This window comes from Dunckerocampus dactyliophorus, chromosome 14 (genome assembly GCF_027744805.1).
Source record: "Dunckerocampus dactyliophorus isolate RoL2022-P2 chromosome 14, RoL_Ddac_1.1, whole genome shotgun sequence".
Classification (NCBI taxonomy): domain Eukaryota; kingdom Metazoa; phylum Chordata; class Actinopteri; order Syngnathiformes; family Syngnathidae; genus Dunckerocampus; species Dunckerocampus dactyliophorus.
In genome coordinates, this window is record NC_072832.1 from 8,123,535 (window position 1) to 8,146,885 (window position 23,351).

Sequence of the window (23,351 nt, forward strand, 5' to 3'; positions counted from 1 at the left end):
GGGGGGGAATTTTGCCCATCATCCACAATCCTTATGTGAGACATCAACACACTTGTCTTTCCCTTTCGTGTGTGTTCTAAACAGAGAAAACACGAAGCAGCTAACAATGCACGTAATGGGAAGCATCTGTTCCGCCTATAAAAAAAACTTCCAAAAAAACGCCATATTTTTTTGTAAATGTTATAACGTGACCTGCATAGTAACCAAGCTACAACAACATAGTTATTGTAGGCTAACACTGAAGAACTACTTTTTTGGCGTAAAGTTGTCCCTCGTTTATCGGGATTAATTGGTGCCAGACCTGGCCGCGATAAGGGAATTTTCGCAAGTAAGTTTCAATACTAATAAATGAAATAGAAAACTTGTTTGTGACTTTTTGAATACGGGTTTTAAAATTATTAGAGCCCTGTGGAAATGCAATAACACCCAAATAGCCACTTTTGCACTCCTATTATTCTTTGTTTCTGACACATTGCTCAGGCTACGGGATCACTGCAGGGACACAACAGATGGCCACCGCTAGCATAGCAAGCTAGTGAGCTAACTAATTAGCCACTCCAATTTACTTATTCTAATCATAAGAAAGTGCTAAGAAAAATTATTTCTGTTTTTATTGCATTCTACCAAATGTAGAAAAAAATTACATATATTTTCAGAAAAACTGTGTCGTCTTATATTCGGGTGAATACAGTATGTTGTTTTTTTTTTCTTGGATTTGCTTCTGGTAGCTTGGGTCAAAGGTTATGTCATGCATACACATACAGTGACAACAGTTTATTAGTGCATGCCTTTCTGTTAGGTGCTTCCTTGAATTATTTTTTGTTTATTTTCAAAAGCTCCAACACTCCCCCACTCATCCCACTCAGCCCACATTGGCAGGTAAAAAAAAAAACATGTAATGAATACTAGCTTTGGTGCCCCGACAGCACAATAAATGACAATGTGAACAATTTTGCCCATGATTTTTTGTCTTTGATAAGCGACACCCCCGGGAGTCAAACTGTGCTTCATAGTGAGCTGTCATTGAAAAGTCCTTAAAATACATCCAAGTAAGTTTTTGGCGATGGTCTGTAAACAAATCAATCTTCATCACATCCATTTTTACAAGCAGGGTGTCATCAGAGGCGGAGTGAAGGAACCGGGCCAAAACTGCTGTGAATGATATATAATGCACTAGATGGCTTTTTCATCACACTGTTGTGTAGAGGGGACAGTCAGGGAAGTTGTGTATCAAAATGGCAGCGCAGCCGCTTCACCATGTCACCGAAAAAAAAATACTGCTTTGCTCTTGAATGAGTCTTGACGGCAAAAGGCAGTCAGCATATTTGGACTCATCTGTGTTGAGAGCTGCTCTTTATTTTGTCTTCTCTCTAGTATAACTGCTATGTGTGCAGGGGGCCGGGGTGTGGTGGTGGGACCCATCGTGAGCCAGACCTTCTCTGATGTATTTTGCGACAATGAGTATGGACCAAACTTCCTGTTTCGGAACAACGGAGATGGAACTTTTACTGATGTGGCGCAGCAGGCCGGTAAGAAGAAGTGTTTAACGGTTTAAAGATCCTGACAGAACTGCAATAATAGCTTGTGTTCTGTCTATTTCACCAAATAAATAAATGAAGGTGTCATATCCCACCTTCCTCTTCTCAAATCTATTAATATGCAAATAAGTCAACTGATGGATGTACGATATCAATTCCTGTGCACTGCTGGCTTCAGATTTTAACAGGCCACTTGTGGAAGTTGTGTACTAAACTATGATAGGCTACAAACTAGTTTTGATAGCTCCATATACTACTTTTCAGCACAACCCCAAAAGGTTTTATAGGCAAACCTTAGCTTTGTTGTTTTAAAGGGCTTTTTCACAGCAGTCACTGTGACAAAGTACAGTAGAAGAAACAGTAAATATTGACAAAGATGCATAGCATAGGATTGGCTATGATAATTAAGTTGTTTTTTGCCTGTATTGTGTTTAGATAATACAATAATCCCTCGTTTGTCATGGTTAATTGGTTCCAAACCCAACCGTGATAAGTGAATTTCAGCAAAGTAGGATTCTTTTTGAGCTGCAACAATGAATGATGAATTGATGATTAATCAGTTATCCATTTAATCGACAACTACTTTGGTATTCGAGTAAACATTTTTTTACATTTAAAAATGTAAATATCTACTGCATATCTATTTATATCCAATATATCTATTATCCTATTATCAGATATGTCCAAAATGAACAAAAAAATAGAAAAAAATAGAAAAAAACAGGAGAGTGTCACAGAAACGTCTGGCACGGAGGGCGCCATCTTTGATCAAATAGGGCATAACCGATACTTGATTAATCGAAACAAGCTTCAGATTAATCAGGAAATAATTGTTATTTGCAGCCCTAGATTCCTTGTTTAGAAATGGAATAGTCTTATAGTTCGACCGCAGAAAACCTGTTTACAACCTTCTAAATACGTTTTTTTAACATTATTAGACCCTCTCGCCCAAAGTCAGCTGGGATAGGCTCCATCATACTCCCGCGACCCTAGTGAGGCTAAGCCGTATAGAAAATGGATGGATGGACGTTATTAGAGCACTCTAGACAGGAAATAACACCCCTATAGTCACCTTTACACTTGTAATTTTCAATATAGTGGATATATACTGTATAGTGGGCATAATAACAGAAAATAAGCCATTTAAGACATAAATAAGACTTGTGTGTGTTGCTATATGTATTTCGGTGCGAGCGGACAGAAAGTGACGTCAGGGGTTCAGAGTTGAGTTTTAGCTTGGCATGGATTACGGCCGCAACGGTAGCCAGTGATTACTGGGGCTATTGTGCCAGATAATTCAAACCTGCAATAAAAGCCTGTTGTTCTGGTGATCAAGTCTGGTGCTTGTGTGCCTCACCGAACATTACAGTAACATTACTGACACCTAGTGACCAGTGTAGAATACTACATATCATCACAACATCTCAATGCATCTCCTGAATGTCTTATATTTGTATTTTAGTTCATTTAGCAATTTTTATGCTTGAAAATGGCTAATCTTCGCAAAAAAAACCCATAAAATTAGGTTAGAAAAGCATATTTTGTGGACATTATCAGGCCGTATTCAACCATGAAACTGCACGATTTCTTAATTCATGTTTTTGAAAAACAGTGATAGAGTGAAGATGCAAAATTCGAAGCGCAAAGTGGCGAGCGGTTACCGTAGTTAATTTTGTCATGTGTTAGGAATATCTCTGAGGTACTGTAGACATCACTCAATGCTATGCACAGATAACGATGAAGGTGACAAACAAAAATGTAGTAATTATAAAATAAAATACTACTATACTGAAAAATAACGGGTCCCTTAAAATTTGATGTCATGCCAAACGACTTCTCCCCAGGCGAGTCAGAGCTTTTCTTCCAGTCACTCGCATGATATGATAGCGTTACTAAATCAACAAATCTCATGATGGCCCAAGACCTTTGCACAGTGCTGTATGCGTTACTGCAAAGTTGATCGTATAACAAGTGTGTGTCAATGTGTCTCATTAGGGGTGGAGGACCCCATGCAGCACGGTAGAGGTGTCGCGCTTGCAGACTTCAACCGTGACGGAAAGACAGACATTGTGTACGGCAACTGGAATGGACCTCATCGTCTTTACATGCAACTTAACAACCGTAAGCAGAAGTTCAAGGTGGGTAGCGCGGCTGCTTCCATATGTAATCGTATTTGTAATGACAATGGTGTAGTTTATTTTGAACATGTACACATCAAAGTGCATTGCATGGACTGTATACAGTTACACAATTCAATATGTCCGAAAAGGAGTAAAAAGAAGCAGAGCTGTTTAGCTGTTGAGCAACTACTAATAATTTGTTCACTTCCTGTGTTCAACATTGGGTTCATGCACAATGTTCTTATTCTGTTGGGAGATATTTTGCGTATTTTCAGTAACATATCTCCGATTTCTATATAAATATTACTTTAGATAAGCAAATTGGTCTAAAATAGAAGTGGCCTTCATGGTATTTTTAGTCAAAAATAAGATACTTGTGATAATTAGTCTTGCTTTGATTTCCACTTGTCATAGTGTTGAGTTAAAACTGATTGCTAGAAGATTCCAAATGACTGTAGTTAAAGCCATTATTGCTTTTCAGAAATGGGTAATCTAATTAATTACTATTTCAAACGTGACTAACGCCGCTACTGACTGTGAAATCTTTTGGCTTTGCTCCCTAATGGATGCTTAGATTTTTTTGTTGCTTAAATTGATTTCTTACCAAAGTAACGTCGTCCCTTGCGACATCGACAGGTTTGAACATCGCCCCCTCACTCTTTCAAAAATTAATTAATAAATGATCACTTTTTGAAAAAAAAGTTATCCACCCATTCCGTGTGGAAATCCTACGTTTTTGGCTTCTTATTTTGTCCTTCTTCCCCACTCCATTTGAAACACTTTTCAAGTTTAGAATAAATAAAACGGAGTGGCTAACTATTTAGCTAAGTAGCTTGCTATGCGGGGGCCGTCTATTTTGTCCCTGCAGTGATCCCGTAGCCTGCGAAATGTCATAATAATAATGAATAATCAGAGTGTAAACGTGACTATAGGGATGTTATTTCAGGTCTACAGAGCTCTAATAATGTTAAACCCCTTATTTAGAAAGTCATAAACAGGTTTTCTCTGCTGTAACTACGAAAATAATCAGTTTATTAATATGGAATCCTACTTTGTGGGAATTCACTTATCGTGGTCCGGTCTGGAACCAATTAACCGCGATAAACAAGTGACGACTGTCCGTGTAGTTTCTCATTTAAAATATTATTAATGTTGATTGTCGAAATGGCTTCATTTATTTGCTGAACATAGAACAGATTGCATCAAAAAACGAATTATAAAACATAAAAACAAAGACCCATCTCAATTAGACAAAAAGGTCCAGTCAATTTTTTCTGTAAAAAAAATAATGCAATAATTACTTTCCGTAATTACATTCCAGAAAGCCTAATTCCATGACTAATTCAATTACAGTTTTGGGAAAGTAACGGGTAACTATAACTAATTCATTAAATAAATTGCCCAACATTGTCCACACACTGAGTGACCCATTTTGATATTCACCTAGGTAAATATGCCAAGCACTTGTCTCTGACTGATCAACTGCTGTCTTTGCGACTAATAGTTAAATAACCTGTTTAAGCTGATGTTAGGAAAGCTCTTTCTCCTGACTACAATCGATGTGTAGTGAATGCACCATATTGATCCTGTTGGAAGGTGTGATTACTCTATTTAAATTTTATAGACAACTGCTCAGCCATGTATGTCTGCAGTAACGAGCGGTGGCGACTGAGATGTGCTTTACTGTGTTTAAATTGGCAGAGGGATCCAGCATCCTTTAGGAAGGAGATAAATGTTCAGGGGTGACATCTTTATGGGGGTCAAATAAGGGGTTAATGTGTGACGCATATAGCCTGCAGACAGTTCCACCAACATGACATCAACACACACACACGCCACAAATTGGTCTAGCTGTCTGTTGTTGTTGTTTGGGTTTTTTTTGTCTTCAAGATTGTTAAATCAGGAGTCCACAACAAATTTAAGACCCACTTTCCACACTCCACCCAGGATGACATTCCTGCATGCAGCGCTGACCTTTTGGCTTGCATAATGAAGCTGTTGTATCAGTCCAGTAAACCGCTAATTAAATCGGGCTGAAACAGCAGCTTGCCGCCGCAGTGGAAAGTGCAGATTAGGCCTGTTTGTGCTTTAATTAAAATCTATTACCGCGCTTTTCTTTGCAATAGCTTTTACACACATATAGCAAGCAGAGGTCTCTTGATTAATATAGTAGACTCCCGAGAGTCGAATGTCCCTGAGGTCGAACAATTCAGTTCAACATTATAACAAAACAGCTGTAACGGTGTAAGCATTAAAACGACCAAATGTGGTCATATGTTTGGCTTTTTTTTCTCACATAGTGTTGGCCAAATTGCTTGTAATTAGTAGGGCTGTGAAAAATAGCTTGTTAACTAATTTATTTAAATTACATTACATTTTTGACTGTAATTAAAGCATACGCATCATGGCAAACCACACCTCTTTGTTATGATGACAGATGTAGTGCCCCCACGAGAGTCACACAGAGTCTGACGCTCTTCCAGCCATCCATTTTCTATGCCGCTTATCCTCATTAGGGTCACGGGTTCATCCACAACCCTCACCTCATTTTGCAGCATGATAATGCACGGCCCCATGTTGCAAGGACTCGTACGTAATTCCTGGAAGCTGAAAAAATTCTGGAACAGATTATTTCTACTTTCATCATTTCTAATGGGGAAGTCCAACCTCAGAAGTTCCTTATATTGAAAACATACATACAGGTACATACTTACTTCATTGGAGCGACAATATCACACATATACAGTACAGTAATATGGTTTCTCCCATTTCCCTGCAAACCTTGTGTATTTCCTGCTGTGCGTTTGCTGTAGTAAAGTGAGTCCTCTTCATCCATCATCCATCGACTACGTGCATGCCCCCCACCCTCCTTCATGGCCTCAATCGGCCATTGCCTCTCCTTCACCTTAAAAAGCAAGAAGGTCACCCCCTCCCGGCAGCTTTATGAGCCTTATAATTAAAACATGGTGTAAATACTGGAGGTAGTGAAGGGCTGCTCTATAATTCTTTCCCGACTTATCGCCGCATCACTGAAGCAGGAAGACATCTGTTACTTTCACGTCCAAAAACACTCTGATGAGGTTTTTTTTTTTTGGAACGCTACAGTTTACTTTTCTGAGGATAGCTGTATTTAATCTTTTGCAGTGAGAGAGTGAGCATTGACAGATCAATGTTTGACTCAAGGACTACTGGACTAGGTTATTAATGTACTTTGTTGAGGAACCTGACCTTGTGACCTCAAGGTTATGGAATGACCCTTGCGCAAGCTGAGCTCTGCTTCCTTTTCATACCACTGAGTTTGTAGAACTAAAGCCAAGAAGCTGAAACAAAAAGATTTTTAAAATACAAAACAAGTTACCTGCTGTAAAACAATCTCTGCTTCGGTGAAACTTTTTTTAAATTTCCTGTCGTGCTGCACTTTCTTCCCAGGACATTGCCTCTCAGAAGTTTTCCATGCCATCCCCAGTCCGCACTGTTATTGCAGCCGACTTTGACAACGACAATGAACTGGAGGTTTTCTTCAATAACATCGCCTACAGGGGGCCCTCGGCCAATAGACTGTTTAGGTATGCCGTCCGTGGTCCTACGGCCATCCCACAATCATCACAATGCACAATTTACACTTACTGACCACAACATTGAGTACACCGGAACAACCCACAATCCACAATCCTACTGAGAGCTGTTTCTAATACTATGTATTAGGATTCTAACTTATTTATTGTTGTTACATGAGAATGAATAATAGGAGCAGCTCACGGCATGATGCAGTTCAGTTCTTTACCAATGCGTACTTCAACCACAACCGGTATATCTCTCAGAGGGCGTATTTTTGTTTTGTTGAGGTGCAGGGGAATCTGCAGGTGTGCCTAATGTTGTGGCCCTGGATGCTGGGAAGAATGTAAAAAAATCCCAGCCAAGAAATCTTATCTGGCATCCTGCCTCCTGCACACATGGGCGCCTCTTTCATTAAGACACTTTTAGGTTGGGTCTCCTCGCTAGATAATATTAATGAACTCAGCCCTCCAAACACAATCTTAAGATGCATATCAAGTTGCTAGAGCTTAATTGTAGCATAAGCCCAAGCAGCTTGAATGAACAACAAAAAAAAACATCTAATGAATGTTGCCATTAGGGGATGAATCCAAACATGTGGAATATCAATAATCAGTTTAAGCCCCAGCGATTTTCTGGATGAAAACACTCCTGCTTGCTAGGTCACTGAGAGAAAATTTGTCTTTTTGGGGATGATGATAGTGTGATGGGGGTCACCGCTGCGGAGCACTTGGCTCTATCGTCGTTTGTTTTGAAAATAAAGCAAGTCATTTAACTTTGCTCTCAGGCCATAAAGAGACAAACTCACTGTTGTGCTTGGACTAATTAATCTACTATATGACCATCAATTTTTAGCTGAGGTCAGCCTTTTAGCCACAACCATTGCAGGATTGAACAGGGATATCAACTCATTCAATAGCAAAGACGTATTTATACGTTTTCAGAAACCCAAACACTCGATACCAAAGACGTATACGTCTTTTACGTGTTTTAGCGTGAGAGGCAAACAGAGCTGGTGACGCAACTGCACACCAATAGATGCCAATTTTAAAGCAGTTTTGAGTCATAAAAACGGCCACAAGGTGGCAGAAGTGCATTTGATAAGAGCTCGGCGTGGATCATTTGCATGTATTAACACACTCGACAGCAAGGAGGAAGTGGAAGAGCATGGAGGAGTGTAGCGTGCAGAAGGTTACGCATTGTAGGGAAATTTTAATGCATGCACACACACAGTTTCGTCCCACATGTGAAAACTGTAAATAGTTCATGGTGTTTTATTTGTAAATAAATTGTTATTTTGATGTAAAACAACCTTATTTTATGTTGTTTATGTTGTGGTACAGTTTCACAACAGCAAAATAAAATCAAAAGCAATAATTGCTTGAAATGTATCTTTTCACAAAAAGCTGTTTTTCTCCCTTTTCTTGTTGGGAACTGATGTTTTCCTTAAACTTACCTATGTTCTACTGCTGATTAGTAAAGAACTGAAAAAGGTTAAAACAAACTTTTTTTCTGATGAAAGACGAGAGTCTAATCTTTCTTTTGGTAGGTTCCATGTTTATATAGCCATAGAACACAATATTCTGTGTGCCTTGAGTGAGTTAAGAAACAAAACATCTTTTTTACAAGTTACTGACAGTGATATATTTTCAGGTATAACCAAAGCAGTGGAGCCCGAGGCAAGATTTTATATGGCATTCCCCTCTCCATCGGTGATTTACAAATACGCTTTCAAAACAAATTGGATGGCATTGTTTTTACCCTTGTCTTTAGTTTGTAAGATAAAGTGTCACTCCATTTATATGGCTAACAAATTACAAAAAAAATCTTACCACTAAATAAAAATCCTGTAAATAAGGGAAAGCATAATAATAGTAGTAATAAATTATAAACAATTAACATCAAACAATTGAAATAGCCACACCGTTTGCACACAATAACTCTCTATATATAAAATAGACATTTACAACATACAATAACTACAGCCTATATACAACCTATATACAACTATATGCAAAATTATGTACAAAAATGATGGGTGTATGGAGACTTATTTGTTATCTTTTGTAGTAATATGAATTGGTTGTTGCTTTACATGTGAACTTTTCCATTTTAAGAGTTCATAGTAATGGCTTGTTTTATTATGATTCAATTGAAAGTGTTTTTTATTAGCGCCCCCTGGGGGCCACTGAAGCAATAGCATTCGCTTATATTGCCTCAAGGGCCTGCCGAGGGTATGCGGTAACTACTTTATTGTCATGTTCAGGTTCTTGTAAGATACATTTGTGCTGATTCAATAGAAAGCTTGTAATGCATTTTCTATGTGATTTAGGTATTGAAGAGGAAGATTCCAGTCAGATCAGAGATGATGGTGTGTGGAATTGGTTGAAACGACTTGTTTTTAAAAAATTCCATTTAGTTACTCAGAAGCACCTTTAATATTGTGGTCATTTAATCACCAAAATATTATAAACAGCGCTCAGCATGATTCAGCGCACTGGTACCCATTGCAAGCTACCACCACAATCACATCATATATTGTGAAACAAAACTTTTGATGAAGCTGGATTTCGTTGTGTTGTACTTGTGTACCTAATGTTTTGTCCATTGGGGTATGCTGCTAGGTGAGTGACAAGTGACAACGAAACTGACAGGTTCTGACCTTATCTCATTGACAGGGTGAGCAGGAGAGAGCACGGAGACCCACAGATCGAGGAGCTGAATGTTGGTGAGGCGTCCGAGCCAGAGGGACGAGGAACTGGTGAGAGCTGAGCAAAAACGGTCCTGCAGCATGAGAGATCATCTTGTTAGAATGAGACAGAGACAGAACAGAGAAGTTGAAAAAAATAACCCTGCTGTTCTTTTTTGTGCCGTTAGATGGCACTAGAACTCCACTTCTGTGCATTGTGCATGCATGTGCATCATTACTGTGATGGCTCTGCAGGAGCTGTAGCAACAGACTTTGATGGAGATGGCCGTCTGGACCTGCTGGTGTCTCATGGTGAAAGTGCAGCGCAACCACTTTCTGTCTACAAAGTCAACCTGGTAGGTTTTTGCCACAAATAAAATGATTTGATGATCCCAGCTCTTTTTTCCTCCTCTCACTGGTGCGTTTATCCCCAAGGGAACCAGCAACTCATGGCTGCGTGTGATTCCCCGCACCAAGTTTGGTGCTTTTGCCAGAGGAGCTAAAGTGGTGGTGTACACCAAGAAGAGTGGACCCCATACGCGTATCATTGATGGAGGTTCAGGGTACCTCTGTGAGATGGAGCCTGTTGCACACTTTGGCCTTGGTAAGAAGCATACTCTCCAAACTTAAGCATGACAAACTCCACAACTCCATATTTTCATCCATTTTCACTTCCCATAGGTGTCATGGCCATGTGTCCCAAACCATTTGTCCAAGGCTACGTTGACATTGCAGGGTATGATGCCCAATTCGGATTTTTTTTATTAAAATTTGATTTTTATGTCGTCGTTCAGATTACCAAAAAAATGTGACTTGTCAGTGTGAACGCATAGCGTCCGGGAATTGACATGCATGCGCATTGCGGAAGTAAAGATTGCGCCATTTGTGGCAATTTCAAGGATTTTGTGCAATATTTTGTAAGTATTTTTAACCAAATGATCCTGCTGAGCAGATTAAGAAGAAAGAGGGCAAGAATGTTGGCTATGGCAGTTTGTGGCGTAATTGCTGCAATGTCTATTCCGATGTCAGAGACATCCACCCACACATGTCAGTGATGGGACATTGCTGGGAAATGGCCGCAAGCCGCTTCACTGACACATTTTAAAAATAATTTTCCGATGACAAGAAGAGCATTTGCTCATCGATGAGTGCCTTTATCCAAGTCTCGGCAAGTACATAAAAACACGCCTTTCGGTGATGACGTACAGGTCACATACATGCGACCTGACCGTTTAGACTGTACATATCGGTAGGCCTGTCACGATAATTTTCATTGTCTATAATTGTGCTACAAATTATCGTTGATAATCGATATTATCAACATTTTTTTATTATTGTCATGAGAGGTGTAATTCACATTTGAACCACTGGATGGGTGTCAAGTAGAGCGTACCTGTGTGAGTCACATTAGCTTGGCACAGCAGTTGCCTGTATGTATGTTGTTTAAAATGTATGCCATATATGCCATATAACCGTATTGAATGGTTGCATTTCTTTTGCAATGTAGCGAGCAACACTGTCTGTGAGCGCGCAACATTTTTCACTGTTTTGTTTAATATTTTCCGAACAAACGCCCCAGCGTTGACTGTCGGGACGAAGGCCCCGCTGCCCGAGCACCTCCATCGGTAGTTTTGTTTTCCAGTTGAGAAAACTGTCCGTGTCAGTCATAAGTATTCATGCGCTCACCTTGTTCAATCTGTTTAAAACCGAAATAGTCCCACGCTGGGGCTGTCGGCTGTGGCATTTACCTCAGAAACCATCGCTTCTGTGCCTTCGTTCATGTTAGCATATGCTGCCTCACGAAGTTAACCGCTAACCCTCTGCATCCACTCACTAGTAGCCCCGACTCCACAAAGAGGCTGAATGAGATGAGGGCTCACTCTCTCCGTTCATTCCACTATAGAGCAAATGCACACAGACAGACGCAGAGTGAACCCTCTTGTCATCCAGCCTCTGTGGCACAGCGAGACGAGCAGATGAAACACACGCATACATGCACACGTCAATTTATCGAGAGTGTTGTAATTATTGACCTGTTTTGTTTTTATCATGACAGGCCTCCATATCAGATTTATATCTTCATACAAATGAGGCCTGAGTCACATTTGAAAAAATCGTAATTGTGCTGTTTACATTGACATGAAAAAATCAGAGACAGGTCACACATACTGTCTGAGCAAAAAAAATCATAATTGACCTGCAGTGTGAACGTAGCCCAAATGTATCATGCTGCCGCCGATCTTGTGATGTATAATATTTGGACTCCCACCACATGGTCATTTTACATATCCCAACATATCTGATTAATGGTCTGGTGTCATGTGAAAGATTTCATCATTGTTGTGCAAGTAAACAGCTGATTGTAATAACTGATGACACGCAGATGGTGAGAAATAGAATAAACAGAAACTTGATGTGTAAAAGATCAGGCTGTTACCTCCGGCGTGATTGGACACCCAAGGGAGATGAAGTATCTGTGGGAGAGATGGATCGGTGTGGGGGCAGGTGTTGTCGCTGGATGCTGGCCTACTTTGTCACAAACTGGATCCCAGTTCGGCCCACACACTGCTTTAACCTCCGATCGTCTCTCCAAGGCCTTCCTTGTGAGGCCAAATACACAGACACACGCACATACCACAACAGCAAACTTCTGGCACAAGACTTGCCACACAAGAGAAGTCCGCACTTGCTAAAGGCATCAGTCACTCACCACCTCTCAGCCACAAAGTGACATATGGGAGCAAGTAGACATGAAATATTCTGAGGCACACCTGCTGGCTAGATTTGCTGTCTGACAAAATAACTTGTGTTTGCACTACAAATGCCATTTTAATCAAGACCCTCCCTGCGGAGAGACATTTCTTTGTGCCGATTCAGAACAGACACAACATTTTGTCATAGTCTTAGGTTACCACTTACTGGTTTAATGCCTTTTTTAACAGCATAATAAAACTGTAAATAGTAGGAAGGCATTAGGAATGAGTTTTTAATTAAAGCTCCTGCACGTAGTGCATTACATGTAATGCATTATTATTTTTAAAGTTTTTTTTAGATAACTTTGCAGTGTTGGAAATGTTTTTTGGGTAAATTTGGCTGCATGCTATATGTATGTGACAGGTAAAATAGCACAGAACTCACACAAAATACTTGGCACTATAGCCTTTTACAATTTTTCAATTGTTCAATTGTTCATTATTGCATTACTAAAGCAACTAATTATGTTTGAAGTACTTTGCACAGTACTGTACACATATTTAATACTAGCGCAAAGCTGATTGTACGGTACTATGGATCAACATTTCTGACAAGAATTTACAATATAGTATATTAAAGAAGAATGAGACTATTTCCCATCAACATGAGTTTTACATGTTGATGTGAAAAAAATACACTCAAATACTGTATATGCCACACTTTTAATATTGTTTAGGGCAGGGGTCTCAAACTAGCAGCCCGTGGGCCATTTGCGGCCCACCAAATAGTATCTTGCGGCCCACGACTGGACATCAAAGAGTAGTGTAACTGCAGCCCGCAACATCCGGGCAAGCTGAGTGTTGCATACATACTTACAAGGGCAAGCAAACACCAACACTGAACTAACAGTGGTGTTATCACATGGATGTATTGTGAATTGTATCGTATCGTGAGGTACCCTGAGATTCCCAGCCCTACTCCCAATACTTGATGCGGCCCAGCCTCACCCGGACTCTTCCTCCAGTGGCCCCCAGTGAAATTGAGTTTGAGACCCCTCGCTTAGGGTATATTACTAAAGATGAATCATTATTTTTCAACAATTTAACAATTACAGTCATCCCTCGCTACGTTACGTTCGAACATCGACCCCTCACTGTATGGCAGTATTTAAAAATATATACCTGTATAAATTAATAAATGAAACATCTGTTTTTGGAGTTTAAAGGTGACTATAGGGGTGTTATTTCATGTCTACAGGGCTCTAATAATGGTTTTTAAAAAAGTACAAACATATTTTATAAAGTCTGGTTTTCTGTGCTCTTACAAAAATATTCAATTTATTGAAGTTGAACCCTACTTTGCGGAAATTTGCATATCGCAGTCGTGTCTGGAACCAATTAGCCACGATAAACGAGGGAGGACTGTAATGTTTTATTTATATGTAAATTATAAATAATTAACAACACTTACGTTTGCATACACTTGTATTTCCAACCAATGACCCAATGTGATTTGCTGTTTTCTATGTAGCTTTTACGTTAGATCAGCTTGACGAGCGTAAAATGAGCGTTGTGTCTCTGCTGGATGACTTCTAAGGTAAGGACGTGGCCACGAACGTGGAGGTGTACTGGCCGGATGGTCGCTCCATCGCTCGACCCTTGGAGCCATCAGAGATCAACTCTGTGCTGGAGATCCACTATCCGAGAGACAAAGAGGAAATCACTCCCACTGTGGAAATAGAGGTACATTACGGTGGTCGTAGAAGGCCACATTGAATGGCTGTCTTGCTTCAAACTTGCCAACTACACTTCCTGCATGAACATAAATGTAAATGTGAAGCTGCCTGATGGAGTCGGGTACATTATGGTCATTTACAACCATGCATTCTTGGTTTGTTAGTTTATTGGCAAGGTTGACACACATAGTTTAACTCTTTATCTTGCAGTGCGGTCACGGCTTTGCTCTGAATGAAAATGGCCGCTGCATTGGTAAGTTGAAACCTCCGGCTCGTTGCGGTCTTGTGTACAGAATCATGAAGCTTGGGTGCCTTCTCCTTCTCCCCTTCCTCCTGTTCCTCAGATAAAGATGAGTGTACCCAGTTTCCCTCTGTGTGTCCCTCTGACCGTCCCGTGTGCACCAACACCTACGGCAGTTTTAAATGCCGCGCCAAGAAGAGATGCAACCAGGGCTTTGAGCCCAACTATGATGGGTCCGCATGCGTGGGTGAGTGGTCCGGGGATGAGCGAGATCGGCTTAATTGGAAGTAGGCGATATTTGGAGATAAGCTGTTATTTCCGAAATTTGAAAACTCATTTCTATAACAACTGTTTGTTTTTTTTTAACTTGAGGAAGGATTTGGATTGCGTGAGAAAATTGAAAGGCAAACATCTTTGAGCACGTAGTCATTTATGAAGAAGTATATTGCAACAGAACCAATATTGTAACAGCGGTAAGGAGCAAACCGGGTTCATTTTTACAGCAGATGTAAATGGATGAGTTTCACACCAACAGCTGAGTGGCACAACCAGCATTTGAAAGCGCATGCAGAGGTAGATACAGCTGCTCAAGGCAGACCACCGATGAGCTACTGCCATCTTGTGAAGGTAGTACAAAAATACATCAGGAGGTTGCCTGCAGCCACAGTTGTTAATGCCACTATTTTTTGAGCAGGCACTAATTAGAGACGCCAGCGCTTATTTGTTTTTGTAGAGCATGTACCCGACGACTTTAGGAGACTTCGGAGCTAATTGATTTGCATTTAAGCATTTAAAGTACTGTGTGTACTTTATTGTTTTTAGAATTTACCCTTAACAGCGGTTATCCCTTATCAAGTTATAGACATAAATATTTCTATTTCCATTATTTCCAATGGGAAAAATCCTTGACCAGAGCCCTTGAACAGTTCAACCATACAGTAGAGGTTGAACTGTTGGATCTGCTCCGATCCAATGCCTTGCATGACTAATACGCCTTCCCATGTGAGTCCTGTCAGCCATGAAGGCACAGATCTTGTCCAACTTCTTTGTCTGTTCTCTTCTGCAGCCCAGGTGGCTTACTTTGGGAAGACACGGTCTTCTGCACAATGCACGTGGTCAGCTTGTTCATTCTGGCTGTCACCCATCGGCATGCTTCTTCTCATCTCTAACCATCTCCAGAGTGGACTACTGTAGCCGCCTCCCTTCTCCTTCACTCAGCTCTCGTCGTTTTAACAAAGGATGCACAGAAACTATCTATCCTCTTTCTCTTCATCCTAAAACTCTCTCTGGATCAGTGATATTGCTCGTGTACAGCTGTTCCCACCTCTGGACTATGCAGGAACTTGCAGGGAGCATGCTAGAACTAACTCTGTTAGACTCGCATAGCCCTCACGTCATCACCTGGCATTTGTCTCAGCTGGATTTGAACTGAGTCCAAGTCAATAAGCGGAGGCCGCAGTGGAGAACTCACTGCTCAGAACTGACTGGTTCCACCAGCCGCTTTCAATACGGACACGCCGAGGTCGCCATCTGTATGTGCACAATGCCACTCTCATTCTATGTTCGGGCTTACCGGAACGCTGAGGAACACCAGGTCTCCAAGCTACAAGTTGTGTGTGTGTGTGTGTGTGTGTTTGTGTGTGTGTATCCTAGGGAACATATGCCAGACCATCTGCCTGTCGTGGTGGCTTACATTTTGTTAACTATTAATAATTCCACAGCACAGCAAAGTCGACGTTTTTGTGTGAGAGAGCACAAGAAGACGTTTCGTTTTATTTGCTGGAATCTGCATGACGTCACTCCAATTTAGTAGGAAATCATACAAATTGTTAAGCACGACATTACATTCGTTTCAAATCCAAAACATGGCGGATATTGTATCATGTTGTGCTGAAAACGTATTTGGGCTCTAAAGCATGATATTTTCCATGAAATTCTACTTTATTATTTTTTCTGAGTGGTTCGGGTGTGAAGATTAGTGTTAGGGAACATTATTTTCATTAAAATAATACATGAACACCAAAATACTTACTACTTACAGTGTTTTCCATACGTTCATGCGCCCCGCCACAAATAGATTTGGCGCTACCTGTGCACCCTCACTCGTAAACAGACTATAACGCACCTGGTCTGCCAGAGAATAAAAGCACGGAGCAGGAGGGATTGGTGTTGCCAACTATCAGATCACTCTAGATGGTCATTTTAAAAAAACGAGTAACTAGCCGCAAATCTAGAGAAGGGTCCTTTGAAGACTGACTCGCTGCTCTTCTTATGCTGCTGCGGACCCCCGCCCCCATCTAAAAACACTCACAGGCTGTTTTTGATTGTTTGTGAGGCTAAAGCACCGACAAAAAGGAGTTCATTCGTAGTGGTAAACACATTTATTTACTCGCTTTTTGCAAATGCGTCATGGCCAATTATGCGCATTCAACGATTACATCATTACGTTAGACCCGTGCCCTTCAACTCACTGCCACAAATAGACTGCAGTCCTGTGGGAAACACTAACTTACCTTACTTTTCACACAAAATCCAACACAGTTCTCATTAAATCACGCTCCAGGCACCTATCATCATTCGCCATAGTTTAATTGCGTTATTTCATTACAATGTATCGGACCTCCCCGCTGATAAAGCTATTCAGTGAACACCATATTATAAAGAAATTAGATTCAAGGAGGAAGGAGAACGTGAAGCTTTTATTAAGCAACATCCTGTCCCTGGAATATGATCTTCTCTTGGTAATCAAATGGAACCAAAGTGAGCATTTAATGTAACTGCGGTGATTTCCCTGCCCATTTCACAAAAGGTCATGATGGCAGTGTAAAGAGAGCGGTGAACTCTTGCAGTTGTTAAAAAATAGTTTAACACATGCCTCAAGGGCGTTTTTTTCTTTATGAATAAATGTGCAAAAAAAGGTAACACACATACAGTTTTGTGCTTCAAAACATTACATACAATACGAACTAACCCTTACAAAGTACGAGAAGAAGCCAAAACCTATTAGCAAAAATAGATACAATCATATGTAAAGTCAAATTATTATCACTTACAATATTGCTACTTAAGCAGCACAAAGACTTAAATAGTTTCTCTGAATGAGTTTTCTGCTTGTGTACCGCTCATCTCGTGAAGCTAGTTGAATACAAACTCGCCAAAAGACCTGAAGAAATGTCACAAAAACATACTGAATTCAAAGTGCAAAATGTTTAAGGCGTAAACACTGTCATTTCAGTCAGGGGTGTCCAAAGTGCGGCCCGTAGGCCATTTGCCGCTCGTATCTGTTGTTTTAATTGCACTCGACACATTGTAAAAGTAAAATGGAACAGGAACATTAAAAAAAACAAAAAACAACAGCAAATATGAAAGAAAAGAGCAGTAATTTTACGAAAATAACGTCAAAATATTTGGAGAATAAAGTTATATAATAATAAGAGAGAAAAGTGGTAATCTTACAAGAAAAAGTGTGAATTTTACAAGAATAAAGTCGTAATATTATGAGGAAAAAAAATATTTTGGAAGCATAAAGTTGAAATATTAAAGAAAAAAAGGATTTTTTTTTCAAGTCATGATATCATGAGAAGAAAAAAAAAACAAAGAATAAATGTGCAATTTGGTTGGGAAAAAAGTTATACTATTTTAAGAACAAAGTCAAAATGTTTTTGAATAAAGTCATAATATTACAAAAGAAAAGCTTCACAGGAATAAAGTTGAAATATGTGTAAAAAAAAAAAAGTAAACGTAAAAGTGAGCACAAACGTGTGTATTCTAAGGAGAAAAAGTTGATATTAATAATATGCTTTGTCACCTAAAGCTTCAGATGGAGGCTTTTCAAAAAAATATAGTAAACTTCTTAGCATGCTGTAGCTGCAAAATATAAAACATCAAAGTGGCCTCCGCATTCTTAGATTTTTCAGTACGCAGCCCTCGGTGGAAAAAGTTTTGGCACCCCTGATTTAAGTGATTCCGCAGCGGACTGACTTTTTAAACTTGTGTTAAAAGCGGAGTAGAATGAAACGTGTCGTCAACAGACAGCAGCTCCTTTCTATTTGGTGATGACACTTCGCAGTGTGTATGCGTGTGCTGGCCACCATGTTGGAAAGGTATTTACCGTCTAATAGTTAGGGGAAACTCTTTGGCGGAGCACCCACCAATCTGTGAAAGCTGCACCTTCAGGCAGTTAATTGTTCGTTTTGTCGAGTCTGGAAGGGGAAAGGCTTATTTGACGAGTCTAAACCTGTAATTCTGGACTTTAGAGCGCACCGGTGTGTAAACCACACTCACTAAATTTAAAGAAAAAACTGATTTGTACATACAGTATATAAGATGTTACACAGAAAGATTTTTTAACTTTTGATTAAATAAATGTTTGCCGAACTGTGTGTGTAACATTCATCGCTGTCCTCATCCTCCTCCTGGGAACTAAAACCACTAAAGTCTTCTTCTTCAGCATCACAATTGAACAGCCTCATAATTCCTTTGTCACGCACTTTGTCAGTCTCTCTCTCTCTTTTGTTGTCACTCTCGGTGTCACTTTCGTCTCGAGACAAATTAGCCCTTTAGTTTTGAGCTGTCCTCCTCATCCAGCCTTTCGAAAACCCGTTGTTGATAGTGGACAGTTGGCGGGCCGAGCAGTCCAAAATGAAACTGTAGTCATTTTACACTTGATCAAACTTACTTAAGATGTGTCAGATCAAAACACGATCGCTGCATAAGACTGCAAAACGTGAGATTAGCATCCACTTCACTCGTCCACTTCACTACTTCCTGAAGCTGCAGGCTAAGCATCATGGGAAGTGCAGTTCTTTTAGCCTTAAATTAGCCGCATCACTGTGAGAAAAAAGTAGCAGCTGATACACCGGAAATCACGGCTCGTTTGTTGAAATGCTGTTAGAGAAACAGTTGCACAATTAGTGACATATTAACTTGTTTCCTTTTTTCATTTAGCTAGCGGCGGCCCGGGTGAGTAAGTGAACACGTTAACAGAGACGAGTACCTGTGAGTTCGGATTCAGTAAAAAACGTGGGCGTTTTGACTGACTCGTTCATGACTCTGTCGAATAATACATTTTTGCAGGTTTGCAGTACTTGCTTACAATTTGCAGCAATGCAAAAAAAAGTCACACTTCCTTGTCTTTTCATGGTGATTTATCTTAGAACACCACACGAGCACAGATTTTTACGCAATAACTGTAAAAGACACATTTTTCATTTCCAAAAACATAGGTGCATGATTACCTAAACAGTTTTATAAACTTCAATATTTTGGCTCAAGCTCTTACCCAAAACAATGTATTTCACAAGCTGCAGACAGCGTGAAATTTCGAAATGATTCACCGGTGATTAGTTCTCCTTGGAATACCCACAAAACAACACCGCTCTCATCCAATTTGAATGCCTTTACCACCACTGCAACTTCATCACGTAGGTTGTAGCGAGGTCACCTTTGTGTGAAGCATGGACGTGTTATACACTATATTTTGCACATTCTTGTCAAAAATGGAGCCGTCCTGACAATAATCCATTTATCTGCTGGACACACCTGTAAATACAAAACAACTCACATTTTAAAGAATAAAAAAAAAGCTCCCTCAGATGTTGTTAATGACAGATAAACAGCATTGAAACGATTAAAGTCACAACTGAGGATCTCTGCTGGACCGACCAGCCATGGTGTCATGCTGGCTTAACGAGCCAAAGAACCGTCGGCGAGCAAGAGAGCGTGAACAGCTGCAGGCAGGCCCGAGAAGATGCGGTCTGATAAAGTCCAATATTTTATATTTTTTGCTGAGTTTTATGACAAAGGTTCAACTTGCATGAACAACAAGGATCCCCAATGTGCATGGTTTTTAAAAGAACTTATTATAGCTAATCTCCACAGCCTTAATTATTTATCATCAAAGCTGTTCCTGTGAAAAGAGTTTGTATATTTTCCTAAAAATACGCCAAAGTGGGATGACATTTTAGAATGTTGCAAACAGATGACTCTTTGTTCGATTTAATGCAATATTCATCTTCCTGCTCATTATTCACCGGATAAAACCGTCCCGTTGGAAAACATGGCAGAGGTTACCGACTGTCAGAGGATTGTTGAATGTATGAGCTAATTCCCAAGAAAAAGGGAAAAAATGACAGCGACGGATATCTTTGCTCGACTACTTTATCTGGAAGAAGGATTACATCGCTTTTTGGAAAGAGTGGAAGCGCACGATGACAGAAAGACATCAGTGAATACAATAACAGAACTGTGATAAAGTTTGGCTCAAGAGGACTGAAAAATGGTGTCATTGAATGATGTCCACTGGATCCTGTTGGCTACAAGAAGATGCTATGTGTGTGTGTGTGTGCGTGTGTGTGTGTGTGTGTGTGTGTGTCTCTGTCCTAGCTGTTTTCCAGTGCTGTAACAAACTAAGGCACACAACACAGGACCACAACGTGCATGCTTTCAATCACAAATCCCTCCTACAAGCACACGATGTCTACATCGAACATGTGGTGCTGACATAAAACCACAATCATGATAAGTTACAATATTCTTCCTGACAGACAATAACCCAAATAAAACCAGAAGAAATGGGCAAAAGTAAGCCCGAGCTATCGGAACGTTTACATCAGTGGTGTCATTGGAGCATTTATGGCCCGCTTTTTCTTTTATTGGCCCTCAGCACATTCTAAAAAAATACAATTAAACAAGAAAATAAAAGAAAACAACAACAATGGAAAAAGCAGCAATTTTACAAGAATAAAGATGAAATATTAAGAGAGTAAAGTCATAATATTAAGAACAAAATTGCATAAAGTTTATCCATCCATCCATCCATTTCCCTCGGCTTATCCGGGTCCAGGTCGCGGGTGCAGAAGTCTCAGTAGGGAAGGCCAGGCTTCCCGGTCCCCGGCCACCTCTTCGGGGAGGACACCAAGGCGTTCCCAGGCCAGCTGTGAGACATAATCCCTCCAGTGTGTCCTAGGTCTGCCCCGGGGCCTTCTCTCAGCCGGGCATGCCCGGAACACCTCACCAGGGAGGCGTCCAGACTAGATGCCCAAGCCACCTCAACTGGCTCTTCTCTGAGCCCCTCCTGGATGACTGAGCTCCTCACCCTATCTCTTAGGGTGAGTCCAGCCACCCTACGGAGGAAACTCATTTCAGCCGCTTGTATCCGCGATCTCGTTCTTTCGGTCACAACCCAAAGTCCGTAGGTGAGGGTGGGAACATAGATCGATAGATCATAGATTGGTAAATTGAGAACTTTGCCTTCCGGCTCACTCTCTCTTCACCACGACGGTCTGGTACAGCGACCGCATTACTGCAGGCGCTGCTCCGATCCGCCTGTCGACCTCCGAGATACTTGAACTCCTCCACCTGGGGCAGGACCCCATTCCCAACCCGGAGAGTGCAATCTGCCCTTTCTACTGAGAACCATGGCCTCGGATTTGGAGGTGCTGAGTCGCCATCCATCCATTTACTATGCCGTTTGTCCTCACAGGGCTTGCAGAGGTATGCTGGAGCCTATCCCAGCTGACTTTAGGCGAGAGGCAGGGTACACCCTGGACTGGTTGCCACCCAATCGCATAAAACCATTCACACTCACACCACGCATGCATGGGCAGAACATTCAAACTCCACACAGAGATGCCCAAACGGAGATTCAACCCCAGATCTTCCCAATCTTCTAACTGTGTGGCCAACATGCTAACCACTAGGCCACTGCGCGGCCCCAGTACTATCATAATTAAAAAATATGTTTTGTAATTGGCTGAAATGAAATACATACACAGTATAGGTAAAAAGTTTAGAGACACTTCAACGTGCTACTCAATGAGAAGGCGTGTCTAAACTTTTGACTGGTACTGTACATGTGAAACATAACCCAACGCTTCATATGGGAAATCACATGATTTGAGTGACGTTTGCAAAGCGCTTTGTTGTTTTTAAATCAATTTTAACTTTCCACACCACAGTGAGTGTGAGTGTGGAGCGAGAAGTGCGCAGGTTCGAATCTCCTTTGAGGCCTTTCTGTGTTTAGCTTGCACGATTTGCCCCTTCTCCCTGTGGTTTCTGTCCACAACCCAAAAACATGCACGTTACACTCTAAATTGTCCACAGTTGTGATGATGAGTGTGAATGGTGGTTTGTCCAAATGTGTCCTGTGACTGACTGGTGACCAATCCAGGGTGTATCCCGCCTCTTGCCCAAAGCCTCCCTAGAAAATAGATTTATGGATAATCAAAATTTCATCTCCTCATCTCGAGTCATTTTATTACACTCCACCCTCTCTGAATGACCGTAATTAAAGCAATCCAAGCAGAGTTAACAGCTGTAATTACATTCCGTTTAAATCTTATTCGGGACAGATGCATTGGTCTTTTCAAAAAGCTGGATGTTTTGCTCCCGTTCTAATTGTAATACAATCCGTGAACCTTCATTGCCGCCATGCTGGGGCTTCTTGTCGCTGTCACATTGTGCCATCATCCCCATTTATTCGTCTCCCCCAAGTACAAATGCAGCACAATAACTTTGGTGTCGCTTTGAAGCGAGATGATTGGTGCTGATGTTCTAACTGGAACCACGCGCTTCCGGCTGTCAATGTTAACGAAACGAAAAAAAAGTTGGGGAGAGGTCAACACAAGGGAGGGTTTTCATGCCAATGTTAGCAGGCAGGGCACAAGAGGCTGAAAGAAGCACAATAAAACATCGTAAGCTGGCAGATCAAGCCTGTGGGTTCCACCAGGGTGGGGCTGAATGTGTTATGAATTAAATATGTTCAGATATGTGCATTCAA

At 40.8% G+C, this 23,351-nt stretch overlaps 2 protein-coding genes across 7 annotated transcripts in view; one reads left to right on the forward strand and one right to left on the reverse strand.

Moving 5' to 3' along the window:
- crtac1b (cartilage acidic protein 1b) overlaps positions 1-23,351 on the forward strand; it is a 57,109-nt gene that overhangs the window by 20,499 nt on the left and 13,259 nt on the right. For 2 of the 5 annotated variants that reach the window (XM_054799341.1, XM_054799340.1), the window contains exons 6-15: positions 1,395-1,529; positions 3,534-3,676; positions 7,088-7,224; positions 9,892-9,974; positions 10,158-10,258; positions 10,338-10,506; positions 14,193-14,338; positions 14,542-14,584; positions 14,676-14,819; positions 15,639-19,035. In XM_054799341.1, the coding sequence (XP_054655316.1) occupies positions 1,395-1,529; positions 3,534-3,676; positions 7,088-7,224; positions 9,892-9,974; positions 10,158-10,258; positions 10,338-10,506; positions 14,193-14,338; positions 14,542-14,584; positions 14,676-14,819; positions 15,639-15,766 (1,229 nt within the window). In that variant the 3' untranslated portion in view covers positions 15,767-19,035. Of the gene's footprint in view, positions 1-1,394; positions 1,530-3,533; positions 3,677-7,087; positions 7,225-9,891; positions 9,975-10,157; positions 10,259-10,337; positions 10,507-14,192; positions 14,339-14,541; positions 14,585-14,675; positions 14,820-15,638; positions 19,036-23,351 lie in introns of those variants that run through there. The other 3 variants (XR_008573721.1, XM_054799342.1, XM_054799343.1) reach the window with 2 other exon arrangements.
- Positions 12,750-23,351, reverse strand: part of golga7bb (golgin A7 family, member Bb) — a 33,467-nt gene continuing 22,865 nt past the window's right edge. For both annotated transcript variants that reach the window (XR_008573725.1, XR_008573724.1), the window contains one exon: positions 12,750-22,772. The gene's annotated coding sequence lies outside the window, so the exon portion shown is untranslated. The remainder of the gene's footprint in view (positions 22,773-23,351) is intronic.